Source organism: Oryza glaberrima, chromosome 3 (assembly GCF_000147395.1).
Source record: "Oryza glaberrima chromosome 3, OglaRS2, whole genome shotgun sequence".
NCBI lineage: Eukaryota > Viridiplantae > Streptophyta > Magnoliopsida > Poales > Poaceae > Oryza > Oryza glaberrima.
The window spans coordinates 4,647,053-4,671,323 of NC_068328.1; the positions used below are offsets into that span (position 1 = coordinate 4,647,053).

Below are 24,271 nucleotides of genomic sequence, written 5' to 3' on the forward strand. Positions count from 1 at the left end.
CTGCTTTAAGTTTAACTAAGTTTATAGATAACTATAATAATATTTACATTACTAAATTAATTTTATTAAATTAATAATTAAATATATTTTAATAATAAATTTATCTTGGGTCAAAAAATATTACTATTTTTTTTTATAAATTTAGTTAAACTTGAAATAGTTTGACTTTGACCAAAGCCAAAATATTTTGAAACCTGAAATGGAGGGAGTATATATTTTCTTCCTATACAGTTATTAGTACTACTAAATCTCCTGCCCAACATGTTCTTATTCTTTTACCTCCAGCCAAGAAGATATCATATCAGCATCTGAATTATCACCAATTTAGTTCTAGATGCATGGTTTGATGAAGACCGACATGGCAACAGGACAATGCATGCAAGCCCTTCCCATGGAAGTATGGAACAGTTGGTGTGCATATGATCAATGCAGGTGTAAACGCAAAAAACCAGGAATGCATCATGCATGCATGTTCAAAGGGACAAACATTGCGTAGCCAAAGACTGCCTAAGCAACTAGGGGAATCTGTTTGAACTCGCATCGCAGTCTGCTCCCGACCATGGAAAACATTTTACAAAGTGGACCATTTGGGGTGGCAAACTTATACTTCTTTTTTTCTCTGTAGAATTTGCAAACTACTTTTCCAGACCAGCTAACTTTGCTGGGCTCTATGGATCGACTATGGATCCTGCAGCATTGATCACTTTGTCACGAGTCATGACACCTCCGTTTATGCTCCAACACTATAAATACGTCGGGTAGCTCACCCTTTCACCTGCAACTCTGCAATAGCTAGCTTGCAACCTCGCATTCTCGCTTCAGGACCTTTGCTCTCTGACAAACCTAAGCTCGATCATGCCTGTCAATATGATCTCCAAGTACGGCATACATGTTGCATATATTTGATCGATGCATATGAACAGTAGCAGTATATAGCCTGTAGTGATTTCAAGTCATTTCAGTTAGTCTTTCCCTGAATTTGTTTGATTCCTGCATCTGTAGGTTACTTGAGAAGGCTGTTCTTCCAGCACTGGATGTTGCACCTCCTGTAAAAATAGGAGGTAGATTTATCATACTATGGTTCTTCTTAATTTGTTGTTTGTAGCATTCTTGCCATCTCATGGCACGTTTAACTTACTTTTGCATGCGTGTTACTACTACAAAATTCAGGGCCTCGGCGTACGAGCGTGCTGCGCAATCCAAACATGGAGAAGCTTCAGAAGGGGTACTTATTCCCAGAGGTACAGAATTAATCACGATTTCACCAACCTTAGTTTGAGCATATGATTCTCCAGACACTTGATGATAAATTGATAATATACGTTAATTTGTGCTCCTCGTTTTGATGGTTTAGATTAGCATCAAACGTGAGGAACACCTGAAGAAGTACCCAGATGCGAAGGTGATAAGTTTGGGTATCGGCGACACAACTGAACCCATACCAAGCATCGTAACATCAGCTATGGCTGAGGTATTTATTTACTCTACTTCTGTAGTTCTGTTTTCTCTCTTGCATTGGAGCATGCATGCATGTTTTTCCTTTTCTGAAAAAGAAGAAGCATGTGTAAAAATGTTTAACCAAGGAAAGCTACATGAGGAATCTCAAGCAACAACTAGCTGGTCATCTGGTTCTTAATAGCGTAGCTAGCTAGGTGGCACTGTGGTCTATGGACCACCTAAAAATTTGATCGAGATTAAAACTATAATATATGTGCTAGTTATTAATATAATAAAAATTGTATAGTGGACTATCCATTTAATTGGCCTATTACATATAGATGGATCACATTTACTCTAAATCTTAGCTACGCCACTCTTGGTTCTTGTCATAGCACGAATTAAGAATTTAACATTTAGACACATGGTTGTTCTATGTTTTCCCGTGGATCACCTTTACTCTAAATCCTAGCTACGTCACTATTGGTTCTTGTCATAGCACGAATTAAGAATTTGATATTTGGACACATGGTTGTTCTATGTTTTCCCGTCCATCAACATTAACCTTTTGTTGTTGTTGTTCACCAATGCAAAGATTCTCTACAATCGATCTGCTAGCTGCAACAGCATTTTGTTAAACTGAGCACGAATACTAAAGCAAAGCATACCATGTTGTGGACCTCTGCTTAGTACACCTTTCTTTTAATAAGTAAACCTTATTAATATAATAATTATCGTTTTAAACAAGAGTGAAGTCTCTTGGATTATGAATCATTTTTAAAATATTTATCTTTTAAATATGGTGACTATATGTACAGATTAGTCTTAAAAAATATTTTAATAAAATAATATATTTGTTAACACTTTTATACAAATTATAATGAAAAATAATGGTCAAAATTATTTTTTCAGAGACCGTGCTCTTATCCAAACTGATAAGTATTATCAACTCGTAGGGAGTATACAAATTTAGCAAAATGGTTATACGCAGTGGGGCGAACTAGGGTTAAAAACCAGCCTAATATTAACTACTTTGTTTAATATTATATTTTTTGTCTTAAAATAAATGTGCACCGATGAGATGGGTGCAAATTTGCATTAACCTAAAATTAAGTGAATAAAATAAATTACTTGGCCCAACCAATATTCAGTATGTTAGCCTTCATTTTGATTTATTTTTATGACGCTACATGCTTGCTCCACCTTTTATATGAGCCAACGTACTGGTCTGAAAATTCTTAAGCTTTTTACAAAAGAGAAGCACTCAAGCAACGGCTCACTTGCGAAGAACTGCACAAGAGGTTTCGTCCTAAATATAGAAGAGGATTACGTTGTACTCCCTCCGTCCCATAAAAATTATATTTCTAACTCCAAGATTTTGTCCCACAAAAATTATATTTCTAGCTATGTGGGGCCCAACTAATTGATTCATCTATATAAGTTTCCTTCCATCCCACATAATTTGGGCTGCTAATGCTTATAATTTTATTAAGTATGCTAATTATATGGGTTGATTCTCTCAAACTTCCTTTTAATCATTTGTATATTTGGAATGTGTGCATGCAGTGGGTTCATTAAATAAGGTTATTGTGGTCATTTTCCAATCCTACTATTTTGTCCTAAATTAGCTAGAAATATAATTTTTATGGAACGGAGGTAGTACTAAACTACTACTAATATATATTTTTTTTCAAGGAAGTGTCAAGATTCTTCTTCTCCATCACTTGGAAATTTAGCTGTACCTGTCCTTTTGACTTGTCACACTCTTATCTCATGCCAAATTTGTTCACTTTTTCTACCAAAAAAACACAAACTTTGCACTCTCTATCAACCCCTTTTCCTCTTGTCAGAACCAAGATACCCTGATGTCACTGCCGAGACATCACCTCATCCACATCATGCGTGCCTTCCAGTTCTCCCTCTTTTCCTCATATACTGCCATAATCTCCTGCAGTTTTAGTGCAAGTGTCAAACTGCTAATGGGAAGATGACAAGGAGATTAGGAGAAGAGCACTATCATAACTAATTATTCCATGATCTGTACTACGTCCACTGCATGTGCATGGCTGCTGCTGATTTAACTAAATATGTAGTGAGCTAGCTTTGGAGAAAGATTTGTTGTAGACTAGTATCGCATTTGTGGATTGACTTGCAATTGGTGGTCAATTAATCCTAATATACAACCTAAGTGCTTTCAGATCACTGGCTGTGACACCGGCGGTTTTCTGCTCGTGATGCTGTTGACATGACAAAATGGAAAATACAATCCGATGATTGCGACTAAGGAAAATTTTAAGCTTACTTGACTTAGGGTGGGCCTATAGGGTATTGGTTTATTCCTGGAGTTAACCAATCCTAGCCCAAAAGAATTTATCAGAAGAAAGCCTAAAAAGTTCAGATTTTTTTCAGATACAATTTACTTGAATATATTTTTCTCTTAAATAGGATGTTCCATTTCCATTTTGTAGAGTAAGAAACATTTTATCATATTTTTTGCAGTATGCTCTTGCATTGTCAACTCCTGAAGGATACCAAGGTTATGGACCAGAACAAGGCCACAAGGTAATACAAAACACTGAAAACCCCCAACTCTGAAGAAATCTAGGTATAACATGGTTTATCATCCTTGTTTTGAAGAACAGGTTTATCATCCTGTTTGCAAAGAAAATACTACAGAGATTTCAAAGAGATATAACTATATATATGCTCTTTGAAATGCATGTGCAGAATCTGAGGAAGGAAATTGCTGACAAGGTGTACCCTGACATGGGGATAAAAGAGAGTGAAGTTTTCATTTCAGACGGAGCACAGTGTGACATTGCTCGTCTTCAGGTATTGCAAGTTATTTCGCGTGCTTTCCTACTTACCAACTGTTCAAATTCACTTAATATTCTGAGATGTGAAATGATACAAATCTCATCTTTCATCTTCCTTATCTAAAAAAAAAAAAATCTCACCATTCTTTCTCCTGGATTCAGACGCTGTTCGGTCCAAACGTCACCATTGCCGTCCAAGATCCCACATTTCCGGTATAATAACAAACCTATCCATTAATTACCTGTGTCTAATTGCGAATAAATAAATAAAGTAGTAGGATTATATGCGTAATAAGTAAACCATTCGTGCAGGGGTACGTGGACAATGGCGTGATCATGGGGCAGACCGGCAAGGCGGACGACGGCGGCAGGTACGCCGGCATCGAGTACATGCGGTGCGCGCCGGAGAACGCCTTCTTCCCGGACCTGTCGCGGGTGCGGCGGACCGACGTGATCTTCTTCTGCTCGCCCAACAACCCGACGGGGCACGCGGCGTCGAGGGAGCAGCTCCGGCAGCTGGTGGAGCTCGCGCGGCGGAACGGCTCCATCATCGTCTTCGACTCCGCCTACTCGTCCTACATCTCCTCCTCCTCGTCGTCCTCCACGCCGAGGTCCATCTACGAGATCCCCGGCGCGAGGGAGGTGGCGATCGAGGTGTCGTCCTTCTCCAAGTTCGCCGGGTTCACGGGCGTCCGGCTGGGGTGGGCGGTGGTGCCCGACGAGCTGCTCTACTCCGACGGGGTCCCCGTGGCGCGGGACTTCGACCGCGTGGTGTGCACGTGCTTCAACGGCGCGTCGGGCATCGCGCAGGCGGGCGGGGTGGCGTGCCTGTCGACGGAGGAAGGCCGCGGCGCGGTGGCGCGGGTGGTCGGGGTGTACAGGGAGAACGCGCGGGTGCTGGTGGAGACGTTCAGGTCGCTGGGGAAGGAGGTGCACGGCGGCGGCGACGCGCCGTATGTGTGGGTGAGGTTCCCGGGGCGGCGGTCGTGGGACGTGTTCGCGGAGATCCTGGAGAAGACGCACGTCATCACCGTGCCCGGCAGCGGGTTCGGCCCCGGCGGCGAGGGCTTCATCAGGGTCAGCGCCTTCAACAGCAGGGACAAGGTCCTCGAAGCGTGCCAACGCCTCAAAAGCTTCCTCGCATGATGACATTTTCTTCAGTTATACATGTACTACTTTATACATACTCACTCCGTACTCGTAAAGTAAGTCGTTTAAAACAATATTTAAGTTAAACCTTAGGAATATAAATCATGAATAACTCTCAAGTTGTTGAGTTTGAAAATGTAAAAATTATATGAATAGATTTGTCTTGAAAAATACTTTTATAAAAACATACATATATCACTTTTCAATAAATATTTTTATAGAAACAAGAAGTCAAAGTTGTGTTTTGTAGACCGTGTCGCTGTCCTAAACGACTTCCTTTACGAGTACGGAGGGAGTACGTAGTAGCTTTGCGGTGAGCTGACATTTATACCGTCTCTGACCGCCCAAGTCATGAAGTCAAAAGTAATGCAGGTGTTATGTATCAATCAAAAATACATGTAAGATCATAGCTCAATTTGGAATAATACAAAGTGATTTCAGGTATCTAACCTGTCCATTGCAATGACTAAACCAGCTGCTGTCCATTGCAATTTCGTTTTGTTCATGTCTGTACTTAAGACTGGAACAGAGAAACTCAAATGATTTTAGCAAGCGCAACGCAATAAGGGTACTGTGATTCTTTCTGAGCCATGATCTGTCCTCAAGACCATTGAAGATTGTTTTCATTGGACATCGGAAGATCCTATTTTGGCTCGAATCACAGCACTTAGCCAAAAATTAACTTACTCAAGTACACATTTAAAAGTGCTGGACAGCTCCAAATGTTCCCTTCTGACGCCATTTGTTACTCATCACTTTCACTTTCCTCCTCACTTTCGTCATCTTGGTTAAAGTTCAGGTGGTTCAGGTTTTCCTCTAGAGGTGGCAAGCCATCGTCGGAGTCAGCGTCAGATCCTTCCTCTGTGCTTTGGTGTGATTTCTCTGCCGCTATGACGCGGAAATATTGAGGGTCAATATTTGCACTCTAAAAATGGTTAGCTTATGGCAAAAATAGCTGAGATGTAATTATTACCGTTTAAAGGTGACTTTGGAACATTAGAGTTACTTGACAACCAAGAGTTCTGCACATTGATTATCTCGGTGCCATTTTCACACTGCGAGTATGCTTTGAGCAGCTCTCTGCACATCATAACAACAAAAGGGTGCGAAAACATCTGGTGACACAAATCTAAAATAAATATGCAGTACATAGTATCCAGTCTTCATAAACATAATGCAGTAACAGAGAAAGTTGCAATCATTTGACCATCATATTCAGAAATCCTTGGGTACCATGGGTTCTTAGCATGATTCAGTGTACATTGTCTTCTGAAATTTGCTGGATAAAGGTAAAAACACCGATACAATATAATATGCAGGATAGCTTATTTTGTCCTGTCATCACCCCAGATTAGGCCAGTAATTAGCATGTTGAAATTTGAAATGTAAACTAATATGCTTCAATCTACTTAATTGCTGTGTGCAGGTGCTGGGTTTGCAGAAAAGTAGTATATTATACATGAATATGCACTCCCTTGATCATAAACAGATACTGTGTGCCCAAAATGCACTGCCAGTCTATGCATGACAATAAAATATTTCTCTGAACTAACCTGTTAACTGACAAGAACGAGTGACCCCACTTGAATTTCCCAAGCAACAGATGCGCTGTCTCTTCCTCCCCACTGCAAATATGTATGTACCACAAGGTAATGCCTAAGTATTAAGTAACTATCCCTCCGTTCATTTTTGAAAGGCACAAATTACTTGGTACAGTCTTTCAAACTGAGCTTTCCCCATAATCTATTGCATTACTATTATTAATCAGAAATTCATGACCATATGTAAGTACATTGATGTACAAATCTAGTGGCATCATCCTTATATCACTAAACCTATAATTAGCATAATTGTTGACCAAAACAAAGTTTGAATCTTGAAATATGTGTGTGCCTTACAAACTTGAACAAAGGGAGTAATATCCTGAGCTACAAATTCACATCAAGAAGTTTAGCATGGTAGAAGGATTAAATGCTCTAAGTTAGTTAAACTTGAAATGCCAAACAGCAACACTGCTACAGAAAAATGCGTAAATGACGGCATACACCTATAAAACAGTCCAATATCATGAACAGCTGCGATGAATCCAGAAACTAAACTAACTATATGGTCCAAAAGTTTAAATTAATAGCTCAGTTTAATTGTAAGGAAAGGCTGGAGATTTACCATATTATGAGGGCTGCTGATAAAGCTTCCACACAAGACAATTCACATGGACGACCATAATTGACAGGGTTTGCCGCAACCAACCATGGCACTGCAATCAAGAAGTAAACCCTTATGAGAAGGACAGACTCTCTCTTAGGAAACAGTGAGCAAAAATATCAGTACAAAAATAACCCTTACTACTACTACTACTAATAATAATATAATAATAAAAGAGCGCAAAGTTACATTACAAATTCAAGAGAAGGTAGTCCAAAAGTCACAGGAAAATGACAACTTTAGAAATAATAACTGTTATAAGATTACATGATTTGTTATGGAATCATTTTGGTATGCTTCTAGAGTTCTGGATTTAGCGCAGAAAAGGTAGGAATGATCCCAGCAACTACAATCGGCTCATTGAAGTTACTCGAATATGATGGTCTTACAGAGACGAGGAGCGCCACAACGGAGTTTCACAAAAGGGACATCACTTAATCGCGCCCACGAACAATCAACAACAGCAAGTCCTTTTCTTTGCACGATATGACGATCTTCCTTGGAAACACACTGTGTTCCAACAGGGCTGAAAGAAGATAACAAGCATGTAGTAACATCTGTATCCCAAACAACAATTACTTAAGCAAAGTATGTTTTCAAAAAGTAATGTTTTGTGGCATATAGAAGTACCTGAGAACAACACCACCAAAACCATTGGTCACTCGCAACTCCTGCAAGAAAAATAACATTTTCTTTAACAACAGCTCTGCCTTCCATAGATGATGCAGTGCTGGTCTTTGCCAAAAAGTATGCATGGCGACAAAGAGAAACAAAGTTTACCAGCAGTCTGACTAGAATAAGATCGATGAAATCAGATGGTTATGGCTCGACATCCATGTGCATGCAGTGTTTGTGGTTTCTCTTATATTGTTGATTTTAGCACATGATTTTTGGGGAAACATGGTTCGGATGTTGTGAACCAAAAGAGGCCATACCTTTAATAGCCCAAATCTTGAAAGCTTACGACCAGTGCATCTTTTAACATCACATTGGCCAAAGTCCTATACAAAAACACAAGAGTTCACCCACAATGTAAGTGACTACTCCATAAGATCAAATGCAAAAAGAATGCAGTGGTTGCACCTACCCACATAGCAAGCTGAATTTTTGGACCTTTTGGTTCTTCTTCAGTGTCTAATGGATAGAAAATCAAAATGACAGTATTAGTAAGCTTTCAGTTGGAGCAACAATGTAACTAATTCAAGCATATGCAGCCTGCGAAATAACTATAGTCCTGACTGTCCTCTTTAACAGCAAAGTTTCACATTAAATAGCAAAAATTGAAATACTTGAAATGCGATGCATATTCTCATGCAAATGCATCTCAATAGCATACGGTAATTAACCATCTCAATCAATTCATCATATGTCGAAAGCACAAACTTTTCATAAATAGCCAAAAAAATCCGTGCCTTCCTGCCTTGGAAGTGATGTCCCGGGACCATCATCCCTGAAATTAAAGAGTAAAAAGAGGGGAATTTAGTCTTATTTGTTAGTACTAGTATTAAAATAACCCTCTTTTTTGCGGTGGTGTTACAATAATCCGAACTTGCGTGTTATAAGAGGGACTTGTGACTTCAACAGAAGCACATTTTATTACATTTTGTTCTACCTCTGCAGACTGCAGTAAGAACTAAGAACATAACAGCAGCAAGGAAATGGTTTCGCAGTAGAAAATCAAAATATAAATAATTCACGAAAACCCTTGATTGTTTATAGGCAGATAACTCGATTGCAAAAACCCTTGATTGTTCATAGGCAAATAATACGAATCAAAGACCTCAAATTTGTTTGATGTCCCACGAACATGATCTTAATATACTTATATACACATGTAAAATCTAGCACAATCAGACAAACAAAGAGTCCGGGAGTTCACCCTATTCCAAAGCCCTAGGCCGTAGACAAGCAACAGCAGGAATCAAAAATCTTTGAAAGCCCTCCAAAGGGAGAGGGTTTTGGACGGAAACATAATTCGGCGGTAGATAGCAAATCGCGCGCTATAATTACCACGCGGCTTCCTGCTTGGTGCGGCGCGACGAGGAGGAGGAGGAGGATCCACGGCCGCGTCTCCGGTTGTATCCCATCGCGAAGCTCGCCGGCGACGGCAGAGGTGTATATGGAGGACCGTCGTCGGCCTCGTGCTTCACCGGCGCCCCGCCTCACCCCGGATAGGACAGGATGAACCCCTATCGACGGCGCACAAGTGTTCGCCGGAGATCGACGGAGATGCCGCCGCCGCCGCCGCCGCCGCGATGCCTCGTGCTCTTGCGGGAATTCGGTTCGGGTGGGGGATGCAGGGAGGAGTGAGTGGGCTGTGGGCTTGTGGGCTTGTGCGGCATGTAATAGCGGGAGTGGGCCGTAATAACTGTGGGCTAGTGGGTGGGCCGACCCATCACACAGTCACATACTACAGCGGCGAATGACGGGAGGAACGAACACCTGAGTTACACGAGGCACGCACGACTGAGCCGTGCCACTGCATGTGGGACCATGTGGTCGGTGAGATAACTGGCTACAAATACCCAACTAATATATAATAATCCCTCCGTTCCAAACAATAAGGCGTTCTGAAGAAAAATAAATATTCACAGCTTTTGCCTAGTAATTAAACTTCTAATATAGTAATATATACTATTTGAAGGTACTTTCATATGATATTATTTTTATAGTTGTCATTCCAGTGGAAAATCTACACCAAAACCAACTAGAAAATTTCGCCACAAATCTGGTGGCAGTACTTACTCCTACCATGTACACGAAATCTAACTCTTGTTTAGGTGTAGAGCCAGAAATCTAGCTCTTTTGGGGACGGGAGGTGTACCATGCTAGTGTGTTGGTCAAATGAATTTTGCAACATAGTAGCTCGGATTTTGCCAAAACGCACAAACTCGAGTACAAATTAATTATACAAACTCGATTAATATAATAATATTACACAATCATCAGTTCCAACACTTAAAACCTGGCATTTGCTCTTCACAAATGCATCCGATACATCACAAACCTACAGCTATAGTGGGGAATTTAGACGAACTCGGCATACTAAGTTCAGACCGACACAGTTCGTCTTCCCCCAACAGTTGCACGTCGCACAATCCATGAAGCACCGCACTACAGCTGAAGCTGCATCATCGTGCAGCACTAGCACACAACACAATCCTTTTGTAGCGTACCACCAAGCACTAGTGTCTCTCTTTATTCAACCACCGGAGAGACCATGCACACGGTGGATTCGATTCAGCAGCATTCCAGGGCGTTTCCCGCCTTGTTTGCCAGGCAAGCTTCCACGGCTTCGCCCACCGTGAGGAAGAACCATCCTTCTCCGATTCCGTCGACGAGCCGTGCCAGTTTCATCTTGTGGATCACCTGCCATCCAGGCTTGGCTATAGCCATCTGCAAGTGGGGTTGTTTTTCAGGACAAGGGCGAGAGCATTTCACCACAGCATCGGCCAGCTTTTCGGAGGAAAATATGCAGTGCAAACTCTATACATATGTTGGAAACCTGAGCATGTTGGTAACGCTCACCTGGATGCCGAGACACGCCAGCTCCTTGTGCAGTTCTTCCAGCGCCGCAAGACCTGAAGTATCCATGTTTACCACATCTGCAAGATAGGAACTCACATGTCAGGATAATGCTAGGTAGAGATCACTCTGACAATAGCCAACTTGTGTAAATTTCATATACTTGACATGTCAAGAACGACCGAGCGAAATGCCTCGTGCTCATCGGTTACCCATCCCATGATCCTGGAAACAAGGAAAAGTGAATTAATACCGAGTCATCCAGCATTCAGGTATTCCCTTTTGTGATCCCAATTGCTTGTGATTAGTGTCTGTACTTTTCTTTGATGGAACTGGAGTTGACGAAGCAAAGGAATGATGTTTCAATGCGTACGGTCAGTACAGTCGGTGTTTCGCGAACCACTGGATACTGCTTGACGTTACAGAAGATTTCTGTGCCCTGAAGCCTCCCAAGAATCTCTACTTGAGGCCAAATCGACTGTATAATGATCTTTGCAAAGGAAACAAGAAGCTGCAAGAAGAGCTCCACCAAATCAGAATTGCATAAAGCATGCATGCAAGAAATGAAACTTCAACATACTTCTGATGAATCAAAATGAAAAAAAAAAAATACAGTAGTAAACTTCAGATCAAATGAGGGATCAGTACTGCAACTGAAAGACCAATCTCCACTGATCCGAATAGAACACCAAGGAATGATCCCATGCATGTGAGGAAGTCCATCTTGTCGACTTTCCACAGGAAGCAGACTTCCTGCACATTGATCAATCCTGGAAGAGCTGACAGAATGATTGATGCAAGGATGGACACAGGTGTGTAGTACAGGAGCTTTGTGAGAAGCTCCAAGGCAACCATCACAGTGGCAGCCATGATAATGTTTGAAACGGTTGTCTTGCAACCAGCAGCGAAGTTCACAGCTGTGCGCGAGAATGAACCTGCAGATAATTACCAAAGTAAAGTTTGATGGTTGAACGAATCTAGGAATGTACATACGATCTGCAGATTTTTTATTCACCTGTTGCTACATAGCATGATGATAAGGATCCTGCTATATTCATGAAGCCCATTGCTACCATTTCCTTATTTCCGTCCAGCCGATATCCATTGATCGCTGAAAAAGAGCGGCCAACAGCAACAGCTTCCTGTCATAAACAACACAGACCAGAATAGTTTTCTGAAACTCAGTTTTCATATGGACCTCCTATTGAGTGATTCTGAAATGCTTAGTGAGTTTCTACTAATAGCTGTCTGAACTCTGAATACTCCTTTAGGCTAGACTTATTTATACTTTTAATAATTTCTACAGAAGTTCATTTAAGCTTATGCCTACTCACTTTTTTTTGTTTAAAATGAGTAGTTCACTTCATAGCTTTATATAAAATAAAAATAGTGGAGGAGTCAATTTTCTCTAATTAATGCCTGATGAGATTTTAGGCCGCACACGTTTCTGTTTGTAAAAGTATATACGCACTACTCTCTTGACAAATACGCTGCAGCACTAGGAGTATAGGAGTAAGTCACATTATTTCTTTTGAAGTGCATTATTTTTAGCAAGGAAGCAAAGTTTTGATACAACGACCTGAATCTAATTTGTACAAAAGGCCTAATAAATTATAAGAATGAAGAAACAACAGGATTATCTTCTTCTTCTTCTGGTTTTACAGGGAGAGGAGCAGGAGTGCAGGACTATCTTTGAAGGGTAAACACGTACCGTCAGAGCAATCACAGCACAAACAAGAGCAATCTTTGCACATTCGGCAGCATAGCCTCCTTTGAGATCTATCTGCTCGACAGAACTTGCATTAATACCTGAATTCACTTTTTGTATAATCTTCACGCCGTGCTTATCCGCTCTTGTTGCATAGACAAACAGAGTAGATAGTGCAACTGATAGTACAGGTGCAATGGCAGAGACCCAAAAGAGTTTCTTGTACTTCCTTCCCTGAAAGTATTCGTTCTCCAAGATCATTAGAGAGAGAGAGAGAGAGAGAGAGAGAGAGAGAGAGAGAGAGATCTTACAATGAATCTCATGGCAAGAATGAACATGAAAAAGGAACATCCAATGAAGACGTTCTCCGGATGCCACTGTCGTTACATGCCAGATATAAAATTGCATACAAAGGCAGCTCAAATATAAGGATTAATGGGGCAAAAGCACGCTTAGGTAACATCCTGACAAGTGAGAACTAAAGTTACAATTACTTATATATAGTATATACTCATGATTGCTTTGTTACAAAATCTGTAGAGAATAAATTTGCAAAGCTATAGTAAGTGTACTGGCTAAGTATATGTCTAAAGAATTGTAGTTTTATGCATGCATCAGCACTTCTCTCCTCATGATTACTGAAAACCTCAGCAACTGAAGAAGCAATTAGCTCATACTATTAAGTAGTAAGAAATACTAAGAACTATACTGATGAGCTAGCAGTTTTTTTGCTGTTGTTATGCATGCTGAATTGAGTAGCTAATTTCATTCATACAGCTTTATCTCTTTTTGTGTCGAAGGGAACTTGTACCTATTTTTTGGCTTGATACTTTGGACTAGTTAATTTCATATGTGTTAAAGCTTATAATTTTAATATTTTGTTTTAGTGATCATATTATGTGTTATCATAACTTCCAGGCATATGCCTGCGCATGCACAGGTTCAGATTGAATATAAGGGCAAATACTTACTGTTTCGTGAACTGAAACCCAGACTGCCTTGGTAACAGAGACGACATCAGTTCTATTTGTAAAATGACTAAGTCCAAGCAGCCCCTTCAGCTGCTGTAATCCAATCACAATAGCAGCTCCTCCCATGAACCCGACGATAGCAGCATGTGATAGAAAATCCACAAGAAATCCCAGTCTACAAGAATCAATGCAAAAGTCAGTTAGGGAATGTAAGTAAGCGCATTTTGATCAAAAGACGGCAGAGACACTACCTGAACAGACCAAATGCAAACTGAAAGACACCAGTAAGGAATGTCACGGTAAAGACCATTTTTCGGTAGAACGCTGGATCAACAGATGGGTCAACTATCTTCTGAATCATTGATGAAAGCAATAATGACACAATGGCAACTGGTCCAATGGCTATCTCCCTAGAGGACCCCGTCACAGCATATACAAGAGGTGGCACAACACTTGTATCTTACCACAAAATAAAACCATATGTCAAAAGAACATTTAGAACACATAAAACCAAGTTAAATCTGCAATGACTTACAAAGACCATACTGAGGATCCAGTTTTGCCAGAGTTGCATATCCAATGCTCTATAATAACAGGACAATAAAACAAGTCAGAAATATCTGAATAATCTAGGCGAATTCCAACCTTCTAAGTAAAGAAGTCAGTCACTACTGACGACTTGAGGAAATGCATCAAGGAATTGATAGAGAAATCCCAGGAGTTTGCTCGATTCAGACAAGATTCATACACAATTTGTGCATATATGATAACAATAGTTCCAGTCATCTCAAAAAACAAACAATTACCTGTGGAATGCTAAGGCTTGCAAGAGTTAGGCCAGCCATGAGGTCACTTCGAAAGAATTTCAGATTGTAGGTTTTCCACCAGTCAAGTATTGGAAACAGACCCTGTAGAACAGATATCACATACACAGACAGTGTGAAGCGCTTGTCTGCACCTCGCCAACGGAATGCCTTCCTGAACATGCCGGTGAGATCATTCCACAGGCTTGGGGGCTCTGGCCCTTGCAGCAGCAAGTCTGCAAAAGCTGTCCCTATGGGCACAGATGGCTCACTTGCCATGGGCTCCATGGCTGGTTCTGAAGTGTTTGGGTGAACTCCCTGAGGAAATGGCTGAAATTCCATCACAATGTATCGGTGCCTCCAAGATTGGTGAGCTGTGAGGATGGCAAGTCCATGTGAACCTTAGGTGCTTCAGGTGAATTTGATTGCTCTAAGGTGGCCATACAAGGTGCCATTTATAGTGCTATGGTTTATGCTGCCACCTATTGAAGAGTGAAGGCAACACATCCTAAAGGGCATGTGCCTGCTGTTCTAAGGTCATATTCAGTTTGCAAAAATGAAGCTCCTTTCATTCCGATAATTGAATTGATAATGATGAGTTTTCTTTGGCTATGCAAGTGTGCTTCTACTAGCCTAATGATCGTGACTGCTTTGCAAAGTTTTTTTTTTTCTGACAGAAACGAATGATCCAATCCCTGGTTTGTTCTCCTCTTGTACTTTCCAGTAGTCCTGCAGTTAATTACTTGGGGTTTGTTATATGAACTTTACACTCAAGACTTTGGATAGATATCCATGCTATAAACCTCTAGCAGTGCATTTGCAGAACAATAAGTGGGCCCAAATTCCTTTTTATGAATGTTTATTCATGATTTGGTATTTAGGCTAAGGGCAAAACTGCTCAAGTAACAATTGTTAAATGTTGTGAATAAAGGGCACATCATGTTTGCTTAGAGTAACTTAACTGGTCCATTCTCATCTCACTGAAACTTGGACCTTTCACCTTTGCTTCTAGAAAAGCAACTTGTATGAATGCATAAAAATTATTCTGGTGCATTATTGTTTGTGATGGACCATGCTGGAGCTGCTCACAGCAACATTGCCCACAGAGGTCAGAACTTGAACTGTTAGTCCAAGTAGTGAGAATTGTCATGCCAACCTTCTCCAAGGGAGAAGCAGGCAGCACTTGAAAATGTTTTAAAATCCAAGGAGAGAATTCTCTAGTACAAGCTAGTTAAACTTAAATAGTTAAATTGGCTGTCTGGCTGATTGCATTGTGTAACAAAAACTTTTTTGCTTTCTTCTAATATATTGACGTGCAATCCTTTTGCGTGTTCGCAAAAATAGTTAAACTTCAATAGAATGAGATTAATTATTCACTAAAATAGCATGTGCAACTTTCTGATTAGTGGGCTAAAACAATAGATCACCCTAGCACTCTTTTTAGGGAATACGCAAAGGCTTGCACATCTTTGTATCAAGGAGATAGTTCAACATCCGGCCGTGCTAACTAGCAGGCCACAGAAAAGTTACATGGGTTTCTCCCAACAACTTTTGTGACCTAACAGAGCTACCGCGCTCAAACTACCAGTTGGGGCAGTTTGATCCCTGCAGTGACCCCAGGGCCGCGCTTCTTCGGCAATAGAGTTGATTAGTTGCACCCAGTTTCGGGATTTGATATTGAGGACCCGATTGTTGCACTCTTTCCATAGAATCCAAGCCACTAGGATCACTATGGAATCAAAACCTCCTTGTAGTTTCTGGTTGAAGCCTTTCCTCCAAGCATTCTGTAAGGCTACTATAATCTGGGTTCTGGATTAGCAATAAAGATGTCCTGGGCTACTTCCCTTATTGGGGTGCATGCACCAGTTGTTTCACTCAAAATCTTCTTAGCTTGATGGAGAAAAGTAGACAATTCACTTATACGAGAAAGGGTAGACAATTCACTTATACTTCAATACTCTCCCTCATGTCTAGGTCCCTTTGGCCTCAGATGTTGAATATAAGTGGGCATAAATCATTAAACTGAAACTGCGCTAGCTAGGGTTCAAACTTGGAACCTTTGGGCTCTAATAACATACTGAGTTGCATGCAATGGCCAGTTCATTTAAAAGCTTAAGTTGGTGGAACTTCAACACCATTTGCCAACCAAGAAACTAAAGATACAACATCCATGGACAGAGAAGAATATTACACACAAAATAACAGCCAAATATTTTTCTCTTTTACGAAAGATCAACAAAAAGGGAGTTAAATTGTATTAGAACTTTGGACAATTTTTCATAAGTCGAGTTAGTTCACAGCTGGTTCTTGTTTGTATTCAACTTTGACCTCCATTGACTTTCAGAGAACAAATTAGGTAAACTTTACTGTAGCAACAGCATAATAATTGATAAGTGGATAACAGAAACTCTGATCTGTAGCACACACACGGCAGGGGGCTTATAACTGAAAAGTGCCTCCAACCTTGCCTGCATATAATATAAGCAATGATTGCTGAATCTGCAGTAGTCAGATGCTTGACACCACAAATCCAAAGCATTTATCGACTTCTCGTCCTTCCTTTATGCAAGATCTGACGTATAAGATCCTAAAGTATATGGAGCTTGCAAGTGCCCCGACACTTATCGCAAATTAAATGGTCCGACCTATGTTTTGAATTAAGTTGACCCTACCAATCAAACGCGTGAAAGGAACAAATGGAGCTTGGCAACCATGGTAACCACATTCCTGGTCTATTCTCCTTTAATTTAGAGGGGACATAATGAGCATCACACCAATTCCAACCCAGATCTGGATGCATAACGAGCTACTGCACAAAATCCATCATACAACAAACAAAACAGTACTCTGCGTGTATCAAAAAGGAATTAGACACTTGGAAGTGGTGTGACCACTATTATATGGAGTATTATGGAGTGAAGATTGCCCTTGGTCGAGATGTACCTTTCTCACGTTTGATTTCAGAGTCAACTCCCAAAAAAGGGGGAAAAGTATGCATAAAATGTATTATTGATATAGCACCCATAGGCTGCTTTCCCCATTCATCAGGGTGCGAATTTCTGCTTTAAAAAAAAAAACGTAACTTCGCTGCAGTAAAAACAGCACTTGTTTCTCGAGGAAATCGGAAACGAACCTGAGTACGAGATCAATCTGGAATTGGAAAAGCACCTTGTTCCCCATAGCGGCCTTCCGCCGCCTTCTTTGCCCCTCATCCTCCTCCCGCCGCCTCTTCTTCCCCCTCTCGCTCGCTCGCCATTTGCTGCATGGCTTGATACAATGATACTACTACCCCTGCACCGATGGGTTCGCCGAACTAGGGCGGCGGGGGATCGGCGGCCGTCGCCGGGAACTATACGAAGGAACCCCATCAACTTCTCCGTGCTCGCACCGATGGGTTCGCACGACGGCGCCGTCGCCGTCGCCGGAAGGGAGGCGAAGGACACGCGTCACCGGCTGGTGATTATAGCTAAGCAGGCCGTCCGAGTGGGCCCACAGCAAATCCTATGATGGGCCGAGACACTGAACAGTAGGCCCATTTGGCCGGGTCTTTGTTGTATTTCAGTAAGTAAAGTATAAAAACCCAGGTTACGAAGAAAAGGAAAAACAATCTTCTGTGTTCGAGTACACTGATCCAATATAGTTAGTGGCATTAACCATCACAAAGTATTTACTACAAATTACAGTGGCAACAACACATTTATTAGTGAGCGCATTGGTTACTACGGAACCATCACACTGCAGTTGTTATCGCAGTAACATTTCTTCGATGCTTACTGCCTGCAAAGCATTTTTCTAACTTCTATAGACATTGTTCACTCTGGATTATTGAATGGCTGGATGCAAAGCACTAAGCAGCATCACTTATGTCTTAATATGGTGTTAATCCTACTAAGTACTACTAACACACACACCTCAGCATTCCAGAGCAGTGCCCTTTTGCATAGTTACACAGGCTTCAACCGCTTCACCTACTGTCAAAAATATCCAGTCTCCTCCTACCTGGTCAACCACACCTGCCAATTTCATCTTCTGGATCGCTTGCCATCCTGGGCCGGCAATGGCCATCTGCAGAGCAGCAGAGAGGTGTTTCAGCACAAGAACGAGAGCATTTTACTAGGAAATTTTGGGAGCTAGTACTTATATCCATCAGTCAACTACTTCACCTGTATGCTAAGAGATGCCAGCTCCTTGTGTATCTCTTCCAAGGCCGAAATCCCTGAAGTGTCAATGTTTACCACATCTGCAAATCAGAAAGATGGGTCAGATTTTCTTTTTCTGAATTGTTCAGTAGCACCAGTTTTCGTTAGAAAATGGTGAAGTTATTTGTGTTTTGTAATTTGTACTGACTTGACATGTCTAGGACAACAGATTGCACCCTCTCCCTGGCCTTCTCATCAGACGTCTCGACTTCTTCTCGTATCCATTCGATGATCCTGAATGAAGAACACATATTTGAGCATTCCTACTCAAACATTACAAACTCATATAAATTTTATGAGATTGACCATTCCTACCTTTCTTTGATGAAAGTGGAGTTGATGAAGCACAGGAATGATGTATCAATGCGAATTGTCAATACACTCGGAATCCGGCAAGCAACAGGGTACTGTCTGATGCTGCAGAAGATGTTTGTCCCCTGAAGCCTACCAAGAACCTCTACCTGAGGCCGGATTGACTGTATGATGATCTTGGCAAAGGAGATGGCGAGCTGCATTGAGCGATCGATCCATACCAAGTCATACAACTGACATAAAATTTGCACAAATTTCGACTCGAAACCAAGCTGCATCTATGATCCATCCGGCATTGATCTTACCGCTACGGCGAGGCCGATCTCGACTGATCCGAAGAGCACGCCGACGAACGCGCCGAGGCATGTGAGGAAATCCATCTTGTCGACCTTCCAGATGCTGAGAGCCTCCTTGATGTCGATCAGGCCTGGAAGTGCCGACAAAATGATGGAGGCCAGCACGGCTATGGGTGTGTAGTAGAGCGACTTCATGAGCAGCTCCAGCGCGATGAACACCGTGATGGACATGACGATGTTGGACACGGTTGACCTCGCGCCGGCGCTGAAGTTGACGGCTGTTCGTGAAAATGAGCCTGAAAAATTTTGTTGACGTCTGTCAGACACCAGCAGTATTGATTTGATTTGATTTGATTCTTCTTCAGAAGACTGCATATAGGTAGCTATAATTGTGCTCACCTGTTGCAACGTAGCACGAGGAGAGAGATCCGGCCACATTTGAGCATCCCATGGCGATCATCTCCTTGTTCCCGTCGAGTTTGTACCCTCTTATCGACGCGAATGATCGTCCAACAGCAATGGCTTCCTGCAAAAGGTAACACAAGAATGTTAATAAATCAGTGCATCTTCATCTCTTATTTTCAAATTTTTTTTCTTCTCTTTACTATAATGACCTGTTCATGGGCCAGCAGGCCCATCTGAGGCCCAAATTTTTTTGGACCTTGGGCTTACATTTTGGGCTGAAGCCTTTTCAGGCCCAGATAAGCCCACGAACAGGCCCATAGAACGCCCTGATGGTAACTGAAGAATTTTACTGCTACTTACCGTGAGGGCGATGACGGCGCAGATGATGGCGGTCTTGGCGCAGTCGACGGTGTACGGCCCGCTGAGGCGAATCTGGCTGGCGGAGCTCGGGTTGAGGCCGGCGTGCACCCGCTGGATGATCTTGACGCCGTGCTTGTCGGCCCTCGTCGCGTACACGGCGGCGGTGGACAGGATGACGGACAGCAGCGGCGAGATGGCCGACAGCCAGAACAGCTTCTTGTACCTCCTCCCCTGTGGCCACATTTTGCAAACCCGTTTCATGTGTTAACTAACATGCATGTGTGCTCGATCCTCTGATGATCATCAGATCATGGGAAGATTAAGATATGTTTCTTTTCTCTTAAACAGCAATTGGATCGGAAGAGATATTTGGTTTGATTAATTGATTGTTCTTACAATGAATCGCGTGGCGAGGATGAAGATGAGGAATGAGCATCCGATCAAGAAGTTGCCGGGGTGCCACTGCAATGCCATTAGATAAAAGAGAGAGCACATTAGAATATTAGATACAGCAGTTCATCTTTTATTTTCTTCTTTGTCTGAATATATTCAGACAACAGTTGAGCCGAGCATAAGCGGTGGGGGGTTGACATAAAGGCACGCGCTATGTTTGTCCATTAAGTAGTATCCAAATAGTAAACAGTGCACGCATGTGGTCTTGTTCTTCATCCACTGAAGCCTGATTATTCTGTACTGTCAAGTTGCATATTCATTCCAAGTACTCGAGTTTGATTGTTTCTAGGCTTCTGGTTTTGCTCATAAATTCTCTTTGCTCAATCGTGTACCGACCAGGGTTTCCCAAACCACCAGGGCCGGGGTTATCGTGCCCCGGCGATAAGCACGGTTACCGCGCGGTAACCGCAGTAACCGTGAAAAACAAAACCGTGCAAAATTTATTAAAAATTCAAATTATTTTTTAAATTTATTTGAATTTGAGGAGGTTACCGCGGTATTTATATTACCGTAACCCCCGCGGTAAGCCTGGTAACCGCGGTAACCGCGCGGTAAGGTAAACCCTGATACCGACTACTGAATACCAACAACCTATGCAACATCCAACGATCTTTTCTAGGATCATTATATAATATATAACTATTAGTAGTAGTTCAGGACGATACACCAAATTGATTGAGCTGGGATTAGGTGCTAATTGTTGTCTTTATTTATCTCATTTTACTATGTTCAGTCAATCCAGGCACTGAAAACTACAAAATTGGTTTAAGGATTCGACAAAAAAATATCCAACCCAGAAAGGGTTGCTCGTTTGTGATGCGTGCACCTCTGACCTCCCTGCATATCACGGGGAGACTACTGAAAACCAACTTGTCCCTCCCAACCAATATCCAGACTATATTAATGCACAAAAGAACAACTAATAAGCCCTGAGTCTTTTGTCCAATCATATCGGTTGTAACAACGAAAGGGACGCCATTTCTTTTCAGGTAGCATTCAGTAAACAGGTTAATTTTCTAGGAGCCTTTGAAATGCAGATGAGAAGAAACTTACAACCGAGTCATGACAAAAATAAGCAGACAAATAATGTCGAGAGCGATGTGTGCATGTCCATGCCGTCGTTTTATGTCCCTACACTTTAGTCGATCGTTCATTCTCCATGGACGATTATTTCATCACTGTGCATCTATTTGTCTTTGTTCTTGTTCGGCTTAACTGTAGTAAATGATTCTGTTCTACTGGAGTCTGGAGGCTCACCGGGTCTCGGAGTGCAGAGCAGACAGCCTTGATGACGGAGACGACGTCGGTGCTGTTGGTGAAATGGCTCAGCCCAAGCAATCCCTTCAGCTGCTGCAGCCCGATCACGATCGCCGCTCCTGCCATGAACCCAACGATCGCCGCGTGCGACAGGAAATCCACCAGGAAACCCAACCTGCGGCGTAGCAAAAACGATCGTTGGTAGCCTGAACAAGTATAGCAACTGGAGTGGTATACAGAGAGGTTGGTGTTCGTCGTTGTACCTGAACAAGCCGAAGGAGACCTGGAAGACGCCGGCGAGGAAGGTGACGGTGAAGACGAGGGCGCGGTAGTTGACCGGATCGACGGCCGGGTCGACGATCTTGGAGACCATGGACGACAGCAGTAGCGAGACGACGGCGACGGGGCCGATGGCGATCTCCCGCGACGTCCCCATGACGGCGTAGATCAGCGGCGGCACCACGCTCGTGTCTTGACGATGGCCACATAGCAAATAGCAAAAAAAATGATGCAAGAATCGTTCAGGAAAAATGAGGAGAAAATTGAGTTGTTTTTGTGCAACGAAGCTGAAGTATTGATGCTTACAAAGACCATACTGAGGGTCCAGCTTGGCCAAATTGGCGTATCCAATGCTCTGCAGGATGGATCATATCCAAGGGATAGCATATGTCAGATAAGAACGAGACAGCTCTCCCCAATCCCCATCTCACTATTTCTAGGCAAAAACTATGCATGCTCTGCTCCAATGTTCTTCTGTTTTTTACTTCTTTTTTTTCTTTACAAATCGTCTACATCTATCATGATTTTTCAGACTCCAAGTTTTTGATGCTGTAGAAATCATTAATGGTGTCAAGACAAAATCTGTTTGCAGTTGCTTTTCTGTTATGCTGGTTACTGCTACAGTATTATGGGAAGGGTATAAAAAAAATAAAAAAAGTTACTACGTACCTGAGGAATTCCAAGGCTGGCAAGAGTGAGGCCTGCCATGACGTCACTCCTGAACAACTTGAAGTTGTAGGTCCTCCCCCACTGCAGCACGGGGAACACGGTCTGCAGCGCCGTGAGGGCCCACCCCCACCGCGCCGGCGGCGTACGGCCTGCTCCTCCGCCGCCGCTCGCCCGCGGCCGGAACGCCTTGCGGACGGCGCCGACGAACTCCTCGCGCACGCCTGGCGGCTTGGGGCTGCTCAGCACGAGCCTGGCCGTGTCCGGGTGCCTGGATACACCGAATGTGGACACCGTCACCGGCGTCTCGACCGCCGCCGCCGTGTCCTCCATGGCCGCCGCTGCTGGCTACAGTAGCAGCTACTGAAGTGTTTGGGGGAACTCCTCCTCGCCTCACTGGCTTTAAAGCCGTAGTCTCGGCGACCACGACTCCTGGCGTCTGGCCGGGCGCGTCTTGGAGGGGAGAATCTCTTGAAGGCGAGGTGACACTGGCACGCGACGACGATCGCACGAGAGGTTGCGAGCGAGCGAGCGAGAGCTTAGAATTCCTCTCGTGTAAGCATCAAATGTATGCCCCCGATCGCGATGCGATTCTCGGGAACGCGTGGATGGACGGATGCACACAGGAGGAGAGAGGAATTCTCGTCTCGTCTCGTTTCGCTCTCCTCTCCACTGAGAGGAAGGGGCAGCGCTGCAGGTGTGGGGAGGAGGAGCAAATTGACCTGTTGCTATTTATGGGCTCGGGTGGTGGCACGGTCATGGACACGGACACAAAGCAGACCACATGCATCGGTGGGCGCCCGGGCGGCAATATTTGAGTGAACTTTTTTATATTCGGGTATGATTGGCTATGCTGCCTTGCATCTGGTGACCAGTTCGGAACAAACTGCCTCCATTAATTCCAGATTCTAGCTATTCCTTCTCATGATAGTAAAAATAAAAAGGATCGGTCGTGTCTAGCTAGGCATGTAATTTGCCTGGACCCAGATAACTGGTCTTTTAGTCTCTCCTAGCTAAGGACAAACCTGACATATAACTTGAGCAGATAATTGATTCTTGTGAAGAGTGGAAACCACAACACAGCAGAAGTCGCATGACACCCCAGGTTGTTGGGCTGGACAGAGCGAGAGCGGTTTCATCTTCTCTCTCATCCTTTCTCTCTCCAACCCAAAGCCGTAGATAGAGTCCAGCGTACTATATGTTGTATTTTTTTTACTTCTTAACAGCGGGGTTTTTAGTGTAGGCGTGTGGCTTGACATTTTTTTTTCTGACATAGCTTCTTAGGGTTATAGTCTTATGATTTTTTTCTGCTATATTAGTGTGAAACATTCTTGTGCGGGTTATTTAAAAAGAAAACATGATACCCCACATATACCTTCACTAGATTAGAATACCATACATCACAGTTTACTAGAAATTTCCCTATAGGA

At 42.6% G+C, this 24,271-nt stretch overlaps 4 protein-coding genes across 5 annotated transcripts; 1 reads left to right on the forward strand and 3 right to left on the reverse strand.

The window, feature by feature from the left end:
• Positions 1-798: 798 nt before the first annotated feature.
• Positions 799-5,400, forward strand: LOC127768885 (aminotransferase ALD1 homolog). Its single transcript, XM_052294552.1, has 8 exons — positions 799-878; positions 1,003-1,061; positions 1,171-1,241; positions 1,355-1,471; positions 3,937-3,999; positions 4,165-4,269; positions 4,416-4,466; positions 4,566-5,400. Exons 1-8 carry the CDS (start codon positions 856-858, stop codon positions 5,397-5,399), a joined length of 1,323 nt encoding a protein of 440 aa, XP_052150512.1. The 5' UTR covers positions 799-855; the 3' UTR covers position 5,400.
• Positions 5,401-5,795: 395 nt separating this feature from the next.
• Positions 5,796-9,922, reverse strand: LOC127768886 (uncharacterized). Its single transcript, XM_052294553.1, has 10 exons — positions 9,618-9,922; positions 9,020-9,057; positions 8,695-8,741; positions 8,543-8,608; positions 8,238-8,278; positions 7,997-8,133; positions 7,569-7,659; positions 6,956-7,027; positions 6,376-6,482; positions 5,796-6,290 (listed from the first exon to the last, which is right to left on the reverse strand). Exons 1-10 carry the CDS (start codon positions 9,692-9,694, stop codon positions 6,148-6,150), a joined length of 819 nt encoding a protein of 272 aa, XP_052150513.1. The 5' UTR covers positions 9,695-9,922; the 3' UTR covers positions 5,796-6,147.
• Positions 9,923-10,422: 500 nt separating this feature from the next.
• On the reverse strand, positions 10,423-18,073 carry LOC127765395 (low affinity sulfate transporter 3-like). Of its 2 annotated transcripts, XM_052290285.1 has the most exons (14): positions 17,748-18,073; positions 17,558-17,673; positions 14,618-15,343; positions 14,347-14,395; positions 14,063-14,270; positions 13,812-13,986; positions 13,152-13,217; positions 12,844-13,074; positions 12,148-12,274; positions 11,781-12,067; positions 11,450-11,643; positions 11,296-11,357; positions 11,136-11,212; positions 10,423-11,003 (listed from the first exon to the last, which is right to left on the reverse strand). In XM_052290285.1, exons 3-14 carry the CDS (start codon positions 14,954-14,956, stop codon positions 10,848-10,850), a joined length of 1,971 nt encoding a protein of 656 aa, XP_052146245.1. In that variant the 5' UTR covers positions 14,957-15,343; positions 17,558-17,673; positions 17,748-18,073; the 3' UTR covers positions 10,423-10,847. The 2 variants fall into 2 exon arrangements, with proteins under 2 accessions (XP_052146245.1, XP_052146246.1); XM_052290286.1 differs by lacking the exons at positions 14,618-15,343; positions 17,558-17,673 and having other exon boundaries at positions 14,063-14,263.
• Positions 18,074-18,251: 178 nt separating this feature from the next.
• LOC127765394 (low affinity sulfate transporter 3-like) lies at positions 18,252-23,554 on the reverse strand. Its single transcript, XM_052290284.1, has 12 exons — positions 22,845-23,554; positions 22,482-22,530; positions 22,160-22,367; positions 21,897-22,071; positions 20,583-20,648; positions 20,187-20,417; positions 19,821-19,947; positions 19,431-19,717; positions 19,129-19,322; positions 18,962-19,047; positions 18,778-18,854; positions 18,252-18,679 (listed from the first exon to the last, which is right to left on the reverse strand). The coding sequence occupies exons 1-12, from the start codon at positions 23,172-23,174 to the stop codon at positions 18,527-18,529; spliced, it is 1,983 nt and encodes a 660-aa protein (XP_052146244.1). The 5' UTR covers positions 23,175-23,554; the 3' UTR covers positions 18,252-18,526.
• Between the last annotated feature and the right edge of the window lie 717 nt (positions 23,555-24,271).

Bases quoted from the DNA above. Each gene is read 5' to 3' on its own strand.
- LOC127768885 (XM_052294552.1), top strand. From the start codon at position 856: ATGCCTGTCAATATGATCTCCAA. The intron at 4,000-4,164 runs GTAATACAAAAC...ATGCATGTGCAG, and splicing joins GACCAGAACAAGGCCACAAG to AATCTGAGGAAGGAAATTGC. The intron at 4,467-4,565 runs GTATAATAACAA...CCATTCGTGCAG, and splicing joins TCCAAGATCCCACATTTCCG to GGGTACGTGGACAATGGCGT.
- LOC127768886 (XM_052294553.1), bottom strand. From the start codon at position 9,694: ATGGGATACAACCGGAGACGCGGCCGTGGATCCTCCTCCTCCTCCTCG. The intron at 8,279-8,542 runs GTATGGCCTCTT...TTTTTCTTGCAG, and splicing joins CAAGATTTGGGCTATTAAAG to GAGTTGCGAGTGACCAATGG. The intron at 7,028-7,568 runs GTAAATCTCCAG...ACATATTTGCAG, and splicing joins TCAGCAGCCCTCATAATATG to TGGGGAGGAAGAGACAGCGC.
- LOC127765395 (XM_052290285.1), bottom strand. From the start codon at position 14,956: ATGGAATTTCAGCCATTTCCTCAGGGAGTTCACCCAAACACTTCAGAA. The intron at 13,218-13,811 runs GTAAGTATTTGC...ATGTAACGACAG, and splicing joins GGGTTTCAGTTCACGAAACA to TGGCATCCGGAGAACGTCTT. The intron at 11,004-11,135 runs GTGAGCGTTACC...CCCCACTTGCAG, and splicing joins TGGCGTGTCTCGGCATCCAG to ATGGCTATAGCCAAGCCTGG.
- LOC127765394 (XM_052290284.1), bottom strand. From the start codon at position 23,174: ATGGAGGACACGGCGGCGGCGGTCGAGACGCCGGTGACGGTGTCCACA. The intron at 22,531-22,844 runs GTACGTAGTAAC...TCCATCCTGCAG, and splicing joins CCAGCCTTGGAATTCCTCAG to AGCATTGGATACGCCAATTT. The intron at 22,368-22,481 runs GTAAGCATCAAT...GCCATCGTCAAG, and splicing joins GGACCCTCAGTATGGTCTTT to ACACGAGCGTGGTGCCGCCG.